Source organism: Nicotiana tabacum, chromosome 18, assembly GCF_000715075.1.
Source record: "Nicotiana tabacum cultivar K326 chromosome 18, ASM71507v2, whole genome shotgun sequence".
NCBI lineage: Eukaryota > Viridiplantae > Streptophyta > Magnoliopsida > Solanales > Solanaceae > Nicotiana > Nicotiana tabacum.
The window spans coordinates 15,465,066-15,487,529 of record NC_134097.1 but is presented as its reverse complement, the minus strand read 5'-3'; the positions used below and the strand labels follow the sequence as shown (position 1 = coordinate 15,487,529).

Genomic DNA, 22,464 nt, shown 5'->3' with positions numbered 1-22,464 from the left:
AGATTTGGCTTGATACTTACTTGATATATGTTGTTTACGTACTCATGCTACGCTTGCTGCACTTTTTGTGTAGGACCTGAGACAGGTACTATCGGAGGACCCATCGGCGCACACCCACGTTATCCAGAGGCTTAGTGGTGAACTGTCCCTTTCTGAGCCGTTCTGCAGCAGCTAGTACCTCTTCTTGTATTTGTATTTTGTCTTTTTTATTTCAGATAGTATTTAGAATTTTGTATAATCTACTAGATGCTCATACACTTGTGACACCAGGTCTTGGCACATACTAGTAGAATTTTTGGATTTAATTATTTTACTTGGGTTTTAACTTATCTTATTTCTCACATTGTCTTAATTTTTGCAAGTACTCCGAGTTTTATTACTCGGATAATTTTTAAAGAAATGAATATATGTTTAAATCATTAGTTGGCTTGTCTAGCTGGATGTTGGGCGCCATCACGACCTATAGGTGAATTTGGGTCGTGACAGTAAGTCTCTTGCATAACCTTATAAGAGGGAACTCATCGCCTTAGGTGTATTTGTTTTTGTGAATTACTTGTGTGGGGAGCTACGTACGCACTAGGTGACGAGAGTCCGTGCATAGCTATATTCCATGAGATGTTCGGGTAGTTTTAGATTTACATCATGCCTTGATTGTACTGTTATGTTTATTGTACGTTTTAATTGTCTAAAATAAAGCTGAGATTAGGGATTGTAAGTTGAAACTCTCCAATTTAGATTTCTTATTTTTGGGAAGAATTGAGGAATATATATATATATATATATAATAACACTAAGAAATACATGTCCACTCGCGTGACAAGTACTTCCGCGAGCGAGGTAAACTTCTCTACTCTCATGGGAGCGGGTCGTTCGCCTCGACAGGTTAATAGATGCATCTATGGTTCGTGTCGTTCGACCCTCGGCAGTGCACACAGTATATTTTTTGATCGGGTCGTACAACCTCGGCATAAATCATCCGTGATAATACTCAGAACCTGATTATACTTAATATTATTTCATTGCTTGTAAGGATATAATTAATTTAACGACAGAAATTGAATTGGGATTAGTAGGTGTTGGCTAGAGGAATTCTTAAAATTTTATCATCAGTTAAGGAACCATTTATTCACTGTTTGTTGTTGTGTTGTTATTATTGTTATTATTTTCATGTTTCATACCTGTTTATAATTCCTGCATTTTATTATTGGCTCATAGTAAGTGTCGATGTCGACCCCTCGTCACTACTTCTTCGAGGTTAGACTGGATACTTACTGGGTACATGTTGTTTACGTACTCATGCTACACTTCTGCACTAATAGTGCAGGACCTGAGGCAGGTGCATCTAGTATTCATCCCGACGCGCACCCCTGATACTCCAAGACTTAGTGGTGAGCTGCTTCTGAGTCCGTTTTGCAGCACCTGAAGTCTCTCTTTTGTATTTATTTTCTGTATACTCTATTTCAGACAGTAGTTACTGTTTTGTATATTCTACCGGTAGCTCATACACTGGTGACACCAAGTCTTGAAATTATGCTAGTAGACATTTGATAATATTTGGGTGTTTATTTCACTACACTTGACCTTATAATTGCTCACAATTTATTTTCATTCAATTTCTCACCCCATTTATTTAATAATTAAAATCAACCATTTCTAAAATGCTAAAAAGAATAAGTACATGGCTAGCTCATCGTTGGCTTGTCTGGCGGCGACGTTGGGCGCCATCACGACCTATAGGAAAAACAGGGTCGTGACAATAATGTTTATTTGGTAATAAAATATATATAATTACCAAAAAATAAAATAAATATAAATAACAAATTGTCTGATAATAATTACAATATTTTCAAAATAATAAATACATCTCCGATATGTATGATTTTATTTTAGGCGGTTAAATTTTTAGAACAACAAATCCTCATTTTTTCCTCATAAATACTTTTTGGCTTTGTAGATATTTTTGTGCAGAAGGATATAAAAGAAGAAGAATTAATATGCACATAACTACAGGCATAAATTTAGAGAGCACATTTATAAAAATAAAAAAACGTACCCATAGTGATTTGGAATTGTGCATCTTTGTTTTTGCCTAAAATTTGATTAGTACACCTTATTTTGAATAGTAAAATCTTAATCGGTTTTGATGCCCTAAATATTAGGACCTAATTACTATATAGTTTAAATAAGAAAACAAAATTAGTAACTAAAATGTTAGTTGATCTCAAAATCTTAATATTAAAAAAAATTATTAAATAACTATTTTATGTAGTGAGAATTAGCAACATCTTATTAACTACAAAAAGGTCTCCTAAACTTAAAAAGAGAAAGAGAAATTTTAATAGCCCAAAATATAAATAAAGTTGAACGACGAACTTTCCTAGTTTAGGCAAAATTTTATAACTAAAAAAAAAGTCTCAAAAACCTAAGAAGGAGAATGGAGAAATTTACTCCAAAGTATAAACGGAAAGACAGACAAACTTTGTAGCGAAAGTTTAGGCAATATTTTATTAACAATAAATGACCATTCTTAAATTATAGGAGAATTAATTAAATTACTATACGTACGTATTAATGAAATACTCAAATTACTATGTTGTCTCATGTGAAAATATATTTTAAAGGATAAATAATGCGAATCACATTTTGCTAAGAATTTCCTACTTTTAATATATAATAATAATATATGGAACTATAACTCATGAAGTAACCAGCTGGGCCCTGCTGGCCGATGCACTTATCAAAAAGAGAAAATGTGAAAAGAAAAAACAAAGAACAAGAAAGAAGTGAAATGTTTTATCAATTTTTTTAATTTTTTATATGTTTTTCAGTTGGTATTCGATACTCGCATCAGTATTCTAATTAATTTAAATTTATATCGTATAAAGTTCATTAAAGGAAAAAACATTTCTGGTCAAAAAATATTTTTCTCAAAGCTCAAACTAGGGGTGGACATCGGTCAGTTCGGTTTATTCGGTTTTATATTTGTTGCACTAATAACCGAACCAAAATTAGTTCGGTTATTTCGGTTTTTACTAATTCGGTTCAGTCGATTTTCGTTTTGATTCGGTCGATTTGGATATATAAAAAAGAAATAAGAAAAAAAATATTAAAGAGTGGCTTAGCATCACATTTTTCACCAAAACAAAACCAAGAGCAAGTAAGCAACTAAGAAATTAGTTGCACTCAATCCGCAATTCCTTATGCATTATTCTTACGAAAATAAATTATTAACTCAACTTCGAATTATGTCTCTTTTACCTCCGGAAACTATACCTCACTAGATGCGTATAGTTCTTTTACAACCAAAATACAATATAAATTTTCTCTAAAGATTTACCGTTTAAACATTTAGCAACAAATGATACACAAACATTGAACTTTATATCCTCACTATAATCAGGATGTAAAATGCATTTCTAACTAATATTTTATTTTCATATAAAGTTATCCATATTAACTATAACCACATAAAAGTATCTGTGACTATCATTACCCCCATCACCTTAAATTTCTATTTTCCAATAAAAAAATTAATTTTTGACAATTAAATAATTGAATAAATGCTATTGAATCTACAAAAGATATACTCTAACCTACTGGCGTTAGACAACAAAAGGCGAATATTTTAGGTTTAAGTCTTATTCGCATTTGCAAAATTTACTAGATTTACCCATAACTTAAAGAATCAGAAGAGCCTAGAGCCAAAGGCCAAGAATCCATATAAAAACTTCGATTTTTCAGTTAACCGAAAAATCAAGGTATCAAAACCGAATACCAATCGAACACCAAACTTTTTAAAAATATAAACTGAACACCGAAAAAATTAAAATTATCGATTCGGTCGATATTTTCGGTTCAGCCAATATTATCGTATTATGCCCACCCCTGACTCAAACCCATAATCTCTAATTAGGATGGTCCTAAAGGGTCACATACTGCAACGCGCAAACACACAATAAGAAGATAATTTCTCAACCCCACTCTTTTGATTAATTTCCTGCCAAAATTTATTTTTTTCTGTAACCAAATTAATTACTCTTTTGTCTTTTCCTGCTCTATCAAGAAAACAAAAACTTTTCAATCTGGTCATTTATTAGGAGAAGGATTTCCCCTTTCTTATATAACCTATAATATAGATTAAAATGTGAAGCGCTAACCAAAAGTAGCGAATTAGAATAATGTATTGTTAATGCCTGTGAAGAGACAAGATTACAATTTATCCCTAAATCCGCAATAATTCAGGAAATCAGGTTGACAAACTTAAAGATTATTGAGATTGCAAAAAATTTCTTCCTTATTTTACATATGGAAAGAGCTTATTCACTCGCAAAAAGCAATAAATATTGTACATGACATACCGTCTTTTAGTTGTACTTCTATAACTTAATTATAGTAGTTAGTTAAATGTTTATTTCATTTTATTACTGATATATTTAAAGAGAGCAGCACAGTATACGAAGCACCTCGCGTTCACGTAGGATTCGGAGAAGAGGAGCACTCAAGAATTGTGATATAGGCAGCCTGCCTTGATACAATCATCTGTGGCTGATTTCACAGCTCGAACATGTGAATAGATTAATTATAATAAATTAATATGATCTATCATAAAAGTTAAATATAATTTATACGAAAAAATTCACACACATTACCAAACGCTTCGATCATTCTAGCACCAATGTGGATGCAATATGTTGGTATTGACTCAAACTAATGTATACGTAAAGTACAACATGTTAATTATTTCAGTATATATTTTGCTGACTCAAAATGCTACATCCTTTTTTTTATTTGGTGTTCGGTACTTGTTTTGGAACTTTTGGTTAAAAACGGATAAGTACTTGCTATTCTATCCCAACATTTTACGAGTCCAGAACCAAAGTGTGATTCTTTTGGACTCAAACAACACAAATAGGTAAAAAAATATTGAATATTGCGCGGTTATTCACTGCGTTATACCTTAACAGCACGTTTGTCTATTACGGTATAGCGCGGTGAAATACCGCGCTATATATAAAATGTCTTGCCCCACCAATAATTCATCTGCACTTAACTGACCCACCAATAATTCATATGGGTATAGCGCATACATAATAGGCGCTATATATTGTAACGACCCGGCCGGTCGTTTTGAGAGATATAGCCCCCCCGGACTGATTTTTTTCTTATCTAAGGAGTTCTAGAATTAGGTAAAAATTCATTCTAGATCCTTCATGTCTTCCAAAATATTTGTTCGTAAGTTATTTTACATTTTATCATAATGTCCGAAGAGCAAAAAATTAGGGTTTCATTATATTAGAGGGGGTGAGGTTGTGGTAGAGAATAACTCAATACGCTATAGTTGTTCTCCACATTGTCATATTAAGTTACCACTTATAATAGAGTACGATAGATTGGTATCGTTGTTATGTAAAAAATGAGTGTGAGCAAACGTTCGGTAAATATTAAAGTAAACGAAAGAAATTCGTATTCTGTTACTCCTCAAGGGGTTGCTTGTTATGTTGAGTTTAACATCGAATACGATGAAACACTAACAGATTTTTTGATGACTCCGGATAAACACCGGGAACTTCTTATGATAAAAAGGTTGGAAATGTACGTCAAGGCTGAAGCGTTCGCAATAATGAGGTTCCGCAAAATAGGGATATCCCCCAATCATCAGAGGGTTTTCTTGGAGCAGTTTTATCCGAACAGGTTCCGAGTGAAAGAGTTTGGCCAAATCTAAACTTATCTCCACAGGAGAATCCGGAGCGAGGACATAATTTCTCCCCAAGTTTATATAATCCACAAGCCAAGTGGTAAACTTCATTTTTTTCTTTGTGTTACGATATTTATTTTTATGTATTGAATTTGTATTAACACTCATATATTCCACAGGGGGTACCGGCCAGATATGAATTTTACAAGTTATGAACCAACGAACAATTGGAATATGCCTAGTTTTGGTGTGTTGGATCATGGTGGTCCATCTGGGAGTCATCATCAACAGGATAATGTGTATAAATGGGATATCAACACATTATAATTTGTAAGTGAAGAGATAAAGTTTATATGTAATGTTTGGATGAATTTAAGAAACTCATTATTTTATTAGTTGTGCAGTGAAAACGAGCAATTTAAAGATCTTGTCCTTACTCAATTGCCCGAAGATGACATATTTAATCGGGATCTGGCAGATGCGTAAAGTCAGGAAGATGATAGTGATTATGACAACAATGCTGATAAGTCTGAAGATGACACACCCTTCCCTGATGAGGGTGATGATGATAAGGACGAGAATGATGAACCTGATTTGACGAGGGATCATGCTCCACCTCCTGTTAGACCAAGAGTGTACGATTCCCATGTGTCGTTTCATTCAAGGGTGATTCCCTACCTTGATCAGTTGCCAAGTATGCCGGATGTCGATGCCCTCACAAGGGATCTTGACGAAATTCGGACAGCAATGTGGGATGAATCTAGAGCAACGGTGCTGACAAAGGGCATGTTTTTTGCTAATAAATCGCGCCTAAGCAGGGCGGTGCGAATGTACAACATAAAAGTGTGTCGTGAGATTGTGGTTCCTGAGTCATATCCGGAAGTATAGAAGGTTATTTGTCATAGATGGTTTCAATATTGTAATTAGACGTTGTGTGCGAGAAAGTTAAAAATAAATATGTGGATTGTGGAAAAATACATTGGCACCCACAATTGTGAAATGGACATATTCAGTGGGAATCATTTTAACTTAAATGTTGACTTGATTTTTCATGTCTTGATTCCACACATTGAAGTGTCCATAAGGTACAAGATCAAAGAGTGTATAACATCTGTCTACCAGGTATATGGATGTACTATTACCAAAAAAAAAGGCATTTCTCGGGCGTAAACGTGTGTTTGAAATTGTTTATGGTAATTAGGATAAGTCATTTGCCGCTCTACCCAGATACATGGCTGCATTGCAACACTTTAACCCCGGGACTGTTGTTGAGTGAAAGCTTGAGCGTAGTCCGGGAATACTAGAATACATATTCAGATATGTGTTCTGGGCATTTAAATCAGCCATTGATAGTTTTGTGCATTGTCAGCCGGTAATATCCATAGACGGCACTCATGTCTATGAAAAGTATGATATTAAGTTGTTAATCGTCATTGCAGTAGATGCTAATGGAAGTATATTTCCCATAGAATTTGCTATTTGTGCCAATGAAAGCCAAGAGACATGGACATTATTTTTGACCAATTGAAGAATCACGTTGTCAGATATCGATCAAGTATTTATCTAATATCTTATCAGCATGGCAATATTTTAAGTTATGTACAAAATTTGCGTACATGGCAGGAACCGTATGCCTACCACTGTTACTGTGTTAGGCACTTGAAGGCCAACTTCTAGAGGGCTTATCCGAACAAGGACTCACATGATTTAAAGTGGATGGCTACAGTGGATCACCAAGAGTGTAAATTCAGGAGGCGAATGGAATTGATTAGGCAGGAAAACCTAGAAGCTTATCGTTGGTTGATGTGACATGAGCTTGACAAGTGGACTTTGCATGCGGATGGTGGTAGAAGATAGGGAATTCTGACTACAAATGTGTCAGAGTCTTTCAATGGGTTATTGAAGTCTGCACGTGGATTGCATGTCACTGCCATGGTGCGGATGTCATTCAAGCAGATGGCAGAGAGGTTTGTTGAAAGATCTATAGTTGATCATCATTGATGGAAAGAGGTATTGAATTTATGCCACAACCAATGAAACGATTTGAGAAATATAGGAAGCAAGCACAGTGGCATGCATTTTTGCAGTATTGCAGCGAGCAAAATATTTTTGAAGTCTGCATTGGTCTGCATCACAACCACGGGAATAATACACACACCGTCAATGAAGCCAAAAGATTATGCTCCTGTTGAAAATGGTAAATCTATCACTTTCCATGCTCACATGCCATGAAGTGCTTTCAACATACAGGTTTCGCGGCAACGAGGTACGTTGATAAAGAATATAGTGTTGCTGCATACTTAAACACCCATAGTGAACAGTTACAGCCAGTTGGTGCTGAGCATTATTGGCCGTCGAAACCATTTAAAATGGTGTGTAACATGGATTATGTGCGTCAATGGCAAGTGCAAAAAAGAACGCGTATACGGAACCAAATGGATGTTGGTGATACCGTTTATGTGCGTAAATGTGGTATATGTTCCCAAACATGACACGACCATCATGAATTTCCTTCAGCTGGTTTGGGCAGCAGTGGTAATTCAGCTCCAGGTGGCAGTTCATACAATATGCCCAACTATCAAGGATAAACGTAGTATTTTATTGCAGTAATTTTATTGTACTAAATGTCTATAAATGTTCAGTTTGCAAAATGTACAAAATAAAATTATGTTTCTAATAGGGTTAAATCTAATTGCTATTTAGCATAAAATATTCAATACAACAATTTAACGTACACCCCAAGAAATAAATAACAATTGTCATTTTCCATTATCGTCATTGTCTGGCACTATTTCATTGTCATTGTCTTCATCTTCTTCGTCAACATCTTGTACGCACCCTTCGGGACCGAAGGCATCGTAATCTAGGCCCCAGTTGACACACATTTCTCGTATTTTATCGTTATCTTCAATAAGATCACTTGCTTGATTTCTACAACAATATGTGACTCATACGTCCAGCGTCTATGGTAGAAACTTAGTTAGTCCCTCCCACTCGACAACTGTTGGGAAAACAGGATAATCATTGTCTCTATGCAATTTTTTATTTTCTAATAAATCCAGTACTAATCCTTCGTTCCTTCCAGGTAGTTAAGATCACCCATTGCAAGATGAACAGCTAGAGCCTTTTCCATCTCTAGAATCTCCTTCATCAAATGTTGAATCATTTCTGGTTCATCTTTGTATGTGTTTGTTTAGAAGGTTGCAGACAGTGCTTGTGGGACAACAAGCCCATTCCAGTGACATAGTACTTCATAATCACATCGTTTTGAGTAAAGGGGAACCCATTGTAGTTTTTCTCCCCAAATTCGCATACCTTCAGGCTTTGTAGAATGCGTTTCGCCCTCAATAACGTGCCCTGCAACTTTGAGATCAGTGTGTATATTGATAGGCTTATTTTCTAAGGGACGCAGAACACCATACCATTTATCATCAACCAAATCAGTATAGCAACCTAGCATATTTGTTTCAAGGTAGGGATCGATTGTGTTATGACGTGCTCCATGTGGATCTTTTGAACTACCTTCACCTTTTTGACTCTTCTTAAACCACTTATTAAATGTTAGTGGCATTTCTGAAATGGTATTTGAATACTGATCTCTTGGTTCAACTTAAGAAGAACTAAGTTTCACGAACTTGTATATTAAACGTAGTGCATCACCAATATGCGTTAAGTGTATTGTCATGTCGTGCTGAAATTGTTGTCGACCTGAAAAAGCTGGACTCACTTGTACCTGATAGAATCATTATCACACGAACCATAGTGCCTCACCAATATGCGTTATGTGTATTGTCATGTCGACCTGAAAAAGCTATTGGCCTAAAAAGCTGGACCCACTTGTACCCGAAAGAATCATTACCATGCGAAATATCGCACCTCACCAATATGAGTCATGTGTATTATCATGTCGACCTGAAAAAGTTATCGATCTAAAAAACTTGTCGACCTGAAAAAGCTGGACCAACTTGTACCCTAAAGAATCATTATCACGCGAAACATAGCGCCTCACCAATATGCGTTATGTAACCTAAAATCACTCTTAGTAGCCTATAAAAATCTCACGCATTTTAGTTATTATTTGCGTCGTAACGAAACGAATAGAAAAACTTTCCATTAATTTTTTATTTTCGAGTATTACGACATGTCTGGACGCAATTACGTACCAAGGTGTTACTTTGGCAAACATGCGATTTTGAAGCCATGTTGGTCAAATACTTTTTATATAACATGTTAATTAATAGTCTTGTGTTATTCTTCCATTGGTAGGACGAAAATCAATATGGTTTTGAAGAATGGTATGATGAACCCATTAATCAAGAATACTACAAATCATGTTTGTTAAACTTTTGGAATCTGACCAATGAATACAAACTCCAGATCGTGAAACTACAAAAACAACTTGCGGTAGTGAAGGAGAAACTAAAAGAGGCAGAAGAAGAAAAAATTAGGTTGGAAGAGAAATTTAAGTGGTTGAAGCACAGAATAATGAGCGATAGTGACTAAACAAACACATGGATGCGTTGAGTGTAGTATTTTAATTTTATATTATACGTGTCATGTATTATCTTTAATTGGTGACGAATTTAAATTTATGTTAAGCTATCATTTTTTTGTGTTCTAGTGTTAAACTAATAAATAACCCGTAAAACATAAATAATGTTGCTATTATATATTTAATGTTATATATACAAATAATAATAAATTTCAATGTGTCCCACATCCTGTATGCTTCAAAGCATTGGTTGGCCTGAGGCACATCCCATCCCGCCCGGCTACGCTATCGGGATCATCCTCATCACGTCGCCTCTTTATCGGAGGATGCACTGCAGCATGATCATCGGTAAGGCTGGCAGACTTGGTAGAAGCGGCCGTCGGGCCAACAGTAACCTACAGAATAATAAGATATTTTAGTATATGAAATATCAATTACTAACGTACGTGTTAGCAAAAAAAAATATTTAATGGTCATACCATGGTCTCAGCAGGCTCCTGAATAAAATCATCCGTCTCCGGCATGTTAGTATCGCACAATGTGCCCTCCGTGACGGGCGCTGAAGATCTCTTTAAAAAAAAAACACTTTAGATATTACTAAATAATCAATGAGATAAAAACAAATAGAAATAATAGTAATACAAACAAACATGCGCCTGAGTAGCACCACAATGCTCTATCAGAACATCGAGGTGCACTGGAGTAGATGAAGTATATGAAAGATCCTCAGCATCCCTTGGTGATGAGCCATAACTCAGTCGTCGCCCACTATGCACCTCTCATGTCAGACGATCATCAGCAACCATCGATGGCTCTGAGGATCAGAAAAATACCGATCCCACTCCTCTCGTGTAATGGTTGTACCTGTGATCAACAATGGAGCTAACAGGGTCACCTGCGAAGTCCTAGGCAACAGCTGAAAGCTGAATGACGGCATATCATGAGGAGCATCATATGGCTCAGGGTGTTCACCCGGCTGATCATCTTTAATATCCTCCACGGGTGCCTCAACGCCCCCTTGCTGGGGACCCCATCCTTGCCGACCACCACGACCTCGTGGAACACCCCTTCCTTTCTGGCCACGCCTGCCATGTCTACCACGTTCAGGATCTACTGGTGGCTCATGATGATACTTCTCTGGCGGCACATAAGCAACCTCGTATCCTAAGCTCTCATCATTTCGGGCACGTCTTAATGTCTCGGTAGCAAGATCAGTAACCCGACGGCCAAACACGTGCAAAGTTGCCGCTCCCTCACCGGTATGCTGCATCATCTGTAGTCCCAACTAGTAGAACTTATGTAAGCCAATAGCCTGCATAACATGTAAAATATTAATTACGGAAGGATAATGTAACGTTATAAGTATAACAAATAACATATCAGTGCCTCATGCCTCCCGGCATATGGAATGTATCGACCACCAGCGCGATGAACGGGATTCCCGATAAGAAGTCGGGTAACGCTGTGATACCAACCCATATACTCGTGCTCGCCATCCGTACGCTTAGGTGGAGGGTATGACGGAATCAGGTCATACCTATGGTCCCAAACCTCAATCTGGGCCTCTAGCCAGGCCAAGTATGTCTGGTCAACCCTGTAACGATCATCCCGCGGGTTAATGTGTCTTAAGTCAAGTGGACGGAATAGGTACAAGCTGCGGTCGACCAAACTGGAGAAGGACTCGCTTGGTGGCATGATGCTCGACTATATCGATACATATCAGTGGGACAAAAGAGCTCCACATAGCTCGATCGCGAAAGCAATAATCGGGCAAATCAGCTATGAGCGCGTCGATGTATGGCCTCCATACGAACTATTTATTAAACACAAGAATTGTGAGTAAACGCAACACATATAAAGCCAGGTCAAGTAAACTTAAGTATATATGTACTTGCGTGCCTTCAAGCAAATCCAACAAACCCCTGTAATAGGGGAGATAATGTCGAGCCTCGACCTCACATCTGTAGCCTCGCATATTAGCCCACCTCCAAGCTAAAGGGAGAAATGGTGGAGGTGATGCATCCGGAGCGATCGGTGGTAGAGGTGGCTGGAACTGCTCCCAGGACCAAACCTAATATAGATTATGGACGTACAATTTAAGGTATTTTTTTTACTATGCATGTTATAATCATAAAAATAATTGACTATGTTTTCACCTGCAGCAATGGTAAAAATCCGGCGACGTCTCTCTAGGTTCTCATGCACGCCCGGCACATCTGCTTATACAGGTAACCTAGAATAGCTGCACCCCAGTTGTAACCAGGTAAATCATCTAGCCACTTTAGATGATGTAGAAATCTCAAACTGACTAGGTTTCCCGAAGTATTCGGGAACAGTACACCACCAAACATCAGCATCAATCTCGTGTGCCGGTCGATATCCTCCGGTGGTGAATCATCCGTAATCTCTGCCTCCATCGCCGCCAGATGCTGCCGGACGGGCGTCATATGCAATCGACTGGCCCCACTTAATGCAGTCAGCTCCACTAATTGAAAACCGGTAAGTCGCTGCAACATATGCAGGTAATCCACTCCCCTGTAATCTCTTAGAGCATGCGAGTAAGCTACATGTAATCCATCATCCGGCAGCCCAAAAAGAACATCCACGTCCTCAAGCGTGATGGTAGCCTCGCCGATGGGTAGATGAAATGTGTGTGTCTCCGGTCGCCACCGCTCTATCATAGCCGTGATCAACGCCCAGTCAAACTGCTACCGGCCGATCTCTATGATCTTGTAGAAACCCGTATCCTGAAGGCGTCTAACTATACGGGGATGGAGTGGATGGTCCCTAATAAACACCCACATATCGTCTATACGTCTGGGACGCAATGTCTAGCACAGACACTGCCCATCCCAAATGTATGAAGACCTATGGTTGCCCTGTAGCAACAGTAGCTCTCGAGATGCAGGTCCGGGATGCACAGGGGGAACCTCTATGACAAGGTCTGCAAATTAAACAATATTAATTAAAGTATTTTTTTTAATTGCTTAATATCTTTAAACATATTGCAATATCTTTTATATTAAACATATTACAATATCTTATATATTAATATTTAAAAGATATTTTTACTATATTATATGTTAGTTTATTACATTATTTTATATGTTAGTTTATTATTTTATATGTTAGTTTATTATTTTACATGTTTGTTTCTTATTTTATATGTTAGTTTATTATTTTGTATGTTTGTTTCTTACTCGGCTATTTTTAGGTATAATAGAATATGTTAGTTTATTATTTTATATATTTTTTTCTTACTCAGCTATTTTTGGGTATAATAGAATTAAAAATCTAATTTTTATAACTATACATGATATAATAAATAAGTATTCATATAAAAATACTTAGTTTGACAAATATTATTATTTTTTATATTATTTTCTTACATTTGTTGACTAAAATTTGAGAGAGTTTGTGTTTGAACTATCATCTTTTTTCAGATATTTTTGGGGTTAACAGATAGTTAAATGATTAATTTCAATAACTACAAAGATAATTTAGTAATTATTCATATAACAGATACTTAAGTTGATAAAGTTTTTATATTAATATTTCATATGTTACTTTTCAACATTTTTCCACTAAAGTAACACTACTCTAAATGGACATGAACAAAGTCAACTGTCATTAGCTAAAATTTATTATCAGTTTTACTACGCTAAAGGGCACTACATTACAATTACGGGCAAAATATAACACTAAAGGATACTAAACAATAATAAAGTCACATATTAATATAAGTACAATAATAAAATCCAAATAACATTAATTATTCATAAAATAACAATTTATCTATTTTACTAATTTTTTAGCACATAAATAATCTAATCCGGATAAAAAATAACAAATTAATTAAATCACAAGACAATCACGAAAAACATAGACCACAGTAAAAAAAAAATAACTAATATGCATTTTTTATACATGAGTTTTACCAAAAAGTAAGTCGGAATACCTCAATTTAAAAAAAATTTAAAGGTGAAGATTTGATGATTTTTGGGCCGAAACAAGCAATCCACTACACGATAACGCCTTAGATCCGGTGTTAGTTTGCTACAATACGAAGAAGATACATTTTTTACGGGACGGGTGGGCTCCAATGGGGGTTTTTTGCTTTAAAAATGGGGGGGACCGCTGGAATGGGTTTTGGGGGGAGTGCACTGGTTTTCTGATCGGGAAAGATGGAGGCCCGCTTTTTTAAGTAGGTATAGCGCATGTATACAGGGCGCTATACTATAGCGCGTCCTATATGTGTGTTATACCTCCCGCCCTTTTTGAGTTCAAATATAGCGCAGTAATTCACTGCGCTATACTTTAACGGACAAAAGTGACGCTAAGATATAGCGCGATTATATATACAAAATGATATTTAATTTTTTTTTTATCTATTTGTGTTGCGTGAGTCCAAAAGAACCACACTTTCTTTCCGAACTCAACTTTCTAGTTACCCATTTTTGTCTAGCATTGAATATCACCAGTACGATATGTGATCACTTTGGTAACTTTCTACTGTTTAAAATAACTTCAAATATCAGCTTTTTGGAGTTGTCACATCTCAAGATGATACTCATCCACCCCTCTACTTACCTATTGTACGGATTACATTAACTTTCATGCAGTATAAATCGTTAAAAAGAAACCAAGAATGACTTGCTAACACCCCCATTATATTATTCAGCGAATTAAAATGTTCTCCTTATGTCTTATTATTATTGAAAAAAAAAACTTATCCATTCTTTACGACATTCACATTCAGTCTTTAGATTAAATTATATGGTTAAATGATCACTAAAGTGAAGATAAATTAATAATAATTAAGCAAGTGATAGATGTGTATGTAAAAATGCATCTAATGTATTTATGGATTTGATTTAAATGTTCCCAAAGCTACCACTACATCTAGTGGAGTCCTATTGTTTCGAAAGACTTCTTTTGTGATGAAATTTGGAGGTTGGTTGTTTTACAAATACGACAGTAATTGATACAGGTATTTTGATAATCTAACATCAATTAAGGTGAATGTAGTATGCTGGCACTTTGAGTGGAAACTTGAAACAACAGTAAAATTGTTTCTATACAATTTATAAGTCGAGCGTTCGAATCGTGGAAACAGTCACTAATATTTACATTATGGTAGATTGTCTACATCACACTTCTAGATGTGCGGCCTTTTTCCGAACTCTACGTGAATACAAGATACTTTGTGCATCAGGCTACCTTATAATAAGCTGACACTAAGTTCTAGCTCATTGACGATGAAAAGAATAAGGAGGACATTTTCATGTACTTTGTAACTTTCTAAAGATAGCGAGGGGGTAATATTTAGGAATAATACATAAAATTTCTTGTCCTTGTATAGAATATTCATGCACACTTAAACTTTACGGGATTATATAATCCTATACTCGTCTATTGATCTAAATCATACATTTGCCTCTATCTAGCATTGAATGTTGACACTCTGTAGTGTCTATCATTGAATGGCAATACCAAGATATGCCACCACATAAATTTTGATAATTGTCACATTTCAAAATGATACTCATCCACCCCTACCCCTTTTCCATCCCCTTGCACGAAACATTCCGTATTTACGTAGGGTACGGAAAAAAATCGCATTCCAAGAGTATAATGTAACAGTTTATCCTAATACAAATATCAGTGACTAATTCCATGAACCCGTAACCTATAAGTCACACTTTTATCCAAGTGAAAATCCAAAAAAGTTCAAAACTTGTGTTACAACTTTTACTACAACCACTTTTCACTTTCTACTATAAAATCAATGTATCATCAAACTACAAACTAAAGTACACTAAACTATTACAAATATGGCCATCATCATTTCTTTTGTCTGTTTCATAAAATATGCCTCAAAAAACTTACAACTATATGTCAAGTTGGAGAAGAAGTAGAAGAAGCTGCAGCTGGCAAAGGCAAAGATTGTGATTGTGAAATCCAATCCAACCACCTCGTTACTGCTCCTCTTCTTTGTCTTTGTCTATCTAATTGTCTTCCTCTTTCCTCTTCATTACTCCTAAACCTACTCATACCTGTCATTTCCGACACGCTTCTCTCATTTATTACATCTCTGCCACTCCCGCTATTAATACAATTTCTCCTTTCAATCTCGGCCGTCCATTTTCTCGACCCTGAATATCTACGGCTCTCGCTTAATATCATCTCCGACCGCAAAAACAACATATCACAAGCCTCCACGTCACTCCACCTATATTGGGCCCCACTTGCTGACCTGTCTTCTGACTCATCACCAGAAATTATTATCCGGTGTTCCAGCCGCCTTTGCTCCGCTACATCCTCCGCCGCTTTCGCCGCATCTATACGGCGGTTATTTTTTTCCGGCGCCGGCAGTAACAACGCATCTTTTCTCGCTGATGATATTGAGTTAGTGGACTTACATTTTTTCTTGTAAAAATTCCAACTGTCCAACGACATTCTTTTATTTAAAAACGACGCCGTTCCACCGTTTTCCTCTTTTGGAGTTTCCACTATTATCTGCAACGACGAACTTCCTCTTTCTCCGGCCGATGAGTGTCTTCCCGACGAATAAATCCTCTGTTTTTCTTTCGCCGGCGATGATGACGTGGAATTTGAAAAAGATTTTCTCTCTAATTGGGGACCATTATTTTCATGTGAGATAAGAAGAATATCTTCGGGGTCAACTTGGTAACGACAAAGAGGACACGTGGAATGTGCGTCAAGCCAAGTATCCACACACTCAACGTGAAATGCGTGTTTGCATTTGGGTAATAACCGTAGGATTTCACTGTTTCGAATCTGTTCAAGCAAACAGCGCATTCTAAAGCTTCTGCTTTAGGCCCCCTAAGAGACCCGAATCTAAAAACGGGTAATGATTCAATCACCGTACGGTCAATGCCAGAGTTTTTCCGAAAGCTTGACCGCGGCGGAACTCCCCCTCCGCCGTAGGCGGCAGTGGTGGTGGTGGTTCCGAATGGGCCCCTCTTACAATGTTTTGCATATAAGAGTAATAAAAATGTGATGGAAAAAATTGTTGTGAGAATTCCTACAACTACTGCTATGCTTGGTCTAAATGGTGATTCTCTAGATCTATATGGGAGTGGTGGGGGTGATAGAAGGGGTGGTGGGGTTGTTAAAAATGGTGTAGAAGAAAATGGGGTTTGAGCAATTTGTGCATAGGTATTAGTTTGAGCAGTGTTCAAGAAGAAGAAGAAGAGCCAGAGAGAAGGCAAAAGAAAATGAACATTGAAAATTATGCCCATCTCTGGCTCTTCTCTCTGAAGAAGAATGCAATAATTAAAAAGGAAAGAAAAAAAATTATGATTTTGATTTGATTTTCAAGAATTGTTTTAATATATAGTGGGTTTTAGGAGATGAGGTTTTAGTGAAAAAGAGAATGAATATAAGGGTCCGTTTGGCCATAAAAAAAATTCACTTTTTTTAAAAATATTTTTTAATTTTTTCAGAAATCAACGTTTGATCACGAAGATTTCAAATTTCACTTGAAATTGAATTTCAAAATTTTATAATTTGAAAAACTCCAAAAAACTATTTTCAGAATTTTTACTTCAAAAAACTCACAAAAATATAAAAATACCTTCAAATATTATTTTATGTCCAAACATAACTCTAATTTCAAATATCATTTTTAACTTTAATTTTTTTCCCCACTTATTTCAAATTTCACAATTCTTACATCCAAACGCCCACTAAGAGAAAGAAACAACAAAGAAAAGACAAAGAGAGATTTTAAAGTATTGTTAAGTGGAATACTTTACCAAAAAAAAAGGAAAATGTATAACTTGAAATGGGACATAAGGGGCAGGAATTGAGGGAAGGTAGGTTGAAGGAGGGGTGGGGGGGAGACAAAGGCACATTAAATTGTTTTGTATTAAATAAAGAAAACAAGAACAAGAAGAAAGAAGCTTTGGATTTACTAATAGGAAAGGAATGAAGAATAATTGGTTATGTACAAACTGTGTTAGTATTGTTTGTTTGTGAATAAATTAATGTTAATGGCCACATGATTGTGCAGTAAATAGATGAAAAGAGAAGAAAAAGGGGAAAGATAAGATGTTGATTGATTAATGAATATGATTATGGGAAAAGAATGAGAAGGGAAAGGGGAAACAAGAACCACAACACAATACCGTAACTGAAGCACTGTGTACTAACTATACTTGTGACACATGGTTGGTTTGTTTTTTTATAAACATAGACGAATAAATTGAATTTAAAATAAATTTAAAAAAATCGATTTAACCTTGTGGTACTTAAAAAAATTAATTTAAATATTGCAAACAGATTCATTCTTGAGTCCGTGGTCTATCAAAAATAGTCATTCTAGTTTCACATGGTAGGACGTAGGAGTAAGATCTGCTTATACTTTACCCTCTCCAAATCATACTTTATGGGATTATATTGAGTTTTTTCTTCTTCTTCTTGTTAATTATTGCACTTCAAACAAATTTACTAAGGATAAAACTTTCATCTTTCATCCTAGTTGTGAATAAATCACCTAGGTTCGAGTCCATAAACAATGACAAATGTCCTATGAAGACTTGATTTGCTATTACTCTGGTAGGTTTTTTTTAATCAAGTTAGTGCTTATAAGTTATAAGTCGTTGACTCGTTTTTGAAGACACGCAATCAAAGTCCTAGCTTTTATCATTGTTTGAAAGTTTACGGTATCATGTTCTGTTTCACCGCCCGATAATTTTCATTCACTATTTTAAAACTCTGAATCCGTGTTTGGTGCTTAATGATGAACTGATTTTTGGCCACGCGCGTAGCACGTGTCTTCCATAACAATAACCAAAAAAATTTAAGCAATCACATAATATTGTTAAAAAATGTGTTTGAATTTGAAAATAAAAAAAGAGTATAAGTTCTTGCAATGATAAATGGTGATCCTATTCTGATCACTCGTTAACATTAAAATACATTGCCCCACAAAAATCATCAAACACCTTATTGTAATGTCGATGTATGAATTATGTATTTATTTGAGTTTAATGAGTTAATACTTAACTTGTATCATATTGTTCACAGAAATAATTTTGCCCTTCTATGGCCTATGAGGAAATTAAACACCCTCGTAATGCAAGCTTAAATGCTCAAGGTTGCACAATTTTAAGAACATGAAACAATATTTATTACTTTATTAAGATGTCTTGTGTGAATTCCTTTTCATAAATTTTATGGTAACAAATATTTGTTACAATATTTCCTCTCAAATAATTAGTTAGGATGATTGTCGACAAGGTTTTCATTTTGCCAGGTTGAAGAATAAACTGATCTCGTGTTGCCCATGCTTATTTCTTCCCAATTTTTTATCATAGGAAATTTTCAAACTTGATAAATTTAATGAAGAACATTGAAGGCTAGCACCTCAATACATCTCTTATGACCACTCTCTTTTATTGTTGTAATAATTACAAAATTTATAACCTAAAATAATTAATTTTAATCACATATATATTTATTTGAACCATAAAAATAAAAACAAAAGTACAAAAGGTAAGCATCCTTGCACATTGGTCTCTCTTGAAGGATGGTAAAGTAATATCTAATATATTGGCATACTTTTTCTTTATATTGAAAATGATTATTTCAATTTACCCAAAGTAAAAAAAATATGACAATCAAAAATAACCTCGATTAATTCATCTTTCTATTTTTATTTTTATTTTACTTCAAAAAAGGATGAAGCGGTTAACTTTTTATATTATAAACTGTGTATACTTTAAAGCAAAAAATTAGACCTGCAAAAGATAATTTAGAGGAAACCACAAAAATCTCAAACCAAACGAATTTGGTTAACATAAACCTAAGGTAATCAAACTTAGTTATTGTCATGCAATTGAGAAAATCATACTTGGCAATTGTAGCTAGCTCTATGAACTCATCTTCCTCGAGATTCTTCTCGTAGTTGCTAAATAAAGTAAAATGTTAGACCTGCTCTATTATTATTCTCAGACCATAGCACAATGAAGTTGAAAGATCAAACACATGCCTTAATCATTATCATACTATATTATAAGTGGGAAGTCCCAAAGTTAAAAGTTAATTTATAAATGTATCCATCAAAAATTAAGTGACAGTACTGCCCTTCAACCACACATTACTTCAAAATTATTTTTATACAAATATGTCAATAGACATTCAATAAAATTGAAAAACCATTTACCTTCACTTAAATATTCCCCCCCCCCCCTACGTTTTCAATATTTATTATAATTGTGTAATTTATGTCGACCAAAATGATAAACTACAATGAATCATTATTAATTCATATCTCCTCGTTTTTAACAAAACATGAGGAATTTGATGGGTTAGTAATCTAAAAGGTTATTAGAATGATAATACTAAATTAAAGGGCGTTACAATATTATCATTTATGTTGCTTCATATAACCAACATAATTTTGGTTAGTTGAATGAGAAGAAGTTATGAAGAGTCTAAACATAATTTTACCATACATATAAAGTTGACCAACGAAGCTAAAACCTTTTGATTTCCTAGAGAAATGAGAAATTAGATGCAAATAATTTTACAAGCTCATACTATTCATTCCGTGTAATCCTCACCATAGGATTTGCAGAAGTATTGTTCATTCATTTAGGTGAAAAAATCAAATAATTTTCTTTTGTTCTTAATATATAATAGTTATAAGTTCAATAATTATTGTTCCTGATCATGTGCTTACAAATGTAAACGGTACCTACCTTTTAATAAGGAAATAGAAGAAGAGGTAACATAAAAGAGAAAGGAAATACATTTGTCCATGGAAGTATAGTACTTCATTCATTTGAATATTAATTTTATTGTATCAGATATTAAATATCATTAAAATCTATAATGATTTTTTTTAATCAATATGTAGTTAACTGACTTTCTTTCCCGCTTTAGAGTTGCCACGACCCAAAATTCGCATATCGTGCTGGCGCATATCTCAATACTAGGCAAGCCGACAACCTAAATAAGCCATAATTTCTTTTAAGTTTGAAAACATAATATATAAATTTAATAGAAAAATCTCACACATACTGATATAAAATACACACCCAAAATTCGGTGTCACTCACTACATGAGCATCTAAATAGTAACAAAGTTTGACTGATAAGAACACTGTCTGAAAATATAGAACAGTACAATACTGAAAGGAAAGAGAGTCAGGGTCTGCGGACGCCAAGCAGCTGCCTTGATAGTCTCCAACAGATAAATCCTCAAATCTGGCAATCGCCATATCCGGAAGTACCTGGATCTGCATACGATGTGCAGGGTGTAGTATGAGTACAACCAACTCAATAAGTAACAAGACTAACCTTTGGGCTGAAAGTAGTGACGAGCTCAACAGATACAGTCTAGTACAAAAATAACAGTACAGAAAATGTAGGCATGCTTTCCAGCTCAACAATTAAACTCAGTACAGGTAAAATAGATAAATTTTCCATGATATGAGGAATATGACATCTTTATATCTACATGCCAAAATATATGTTGTATGTGATGTACCACAATGGAAACCTCGTGTACTCACACTCTCAGAATACTCAATCACTCAGTACTGTATATGGCCAATCCAGCCGAGGGAACTCCATCCCAGATATATATGTATCAACTGATAATCAGTCACTCAGTACTGTATAAGGCCAATCTAGCCCAGGGAACTCCATCCCAAGTATAAGTAAAATAAGATAACTCTATGCCTAGGGAACTCCATCCCAAATATAAATAAATAAGGCAACTTCATGCCTAGGAAACTTTATCCCTAATATAAATAAATAAGGCAACTCCATGCCTAGGGAACTTCATCCCTAATATAAATAAATTACGCTTACTGCGGGGGATGCAGACTCCGGAGGGGCTCCTTCAGCCCAAGCACTATAGTAAGTCAGATCCAGGCATAAATAAATAAAATATGGTGCGGCGTGCAGCCTGATCCCATAAATATTACTCAAAATCTCCGGTCTCTCGATCTCTCAATGATATGAAAATCAACCCGACATGATGATATGATGTATCAATGAATGACAACAGAGACTGAAATATGATATGCAAATGATGGATATGACTGAGTACACAATTACAATTTAAACAAGTAATTCCACAATAACACGGCCCATGTGGATCCCAAAAACATTAGCACGTAGCCTGAACATGATCTTCAATATGAGTTTCATCTCAATTTCTCTAACACGTGGAGGATATGTGGATAATGATATTTATTTAATTGTGCAACTCCACGAAATTAATTTAGTCACAACTTCT

At 35.3% G+C, this 22,464-nt stretch overlaps 1 protein-coding gene across 1 annotated transcript; it reads right to left on the bottom strand.

The window, feature by feature from the left end:
• Nucleotides 1–15,828: 15,828 nt before the first annotated feature.
• Nucleotides 15,829–17,542, bottom strand: LOC107832686 (RING-H2 finger protein ATL43-like). Its single transcript, XM_016660551.2, is given in 2 exon segments — nt 15,829–16,981; nt 16,984–17,542. Coding segments are annotated over 2 exon segments (1,365 nt in total). The 5' UTR covers nt 17,453–17,542; the 3' UTR covers nt 15,829–16,085.
• Nucleotides 17,543–22,464: the final 4,922 nt, after the last annotated feature.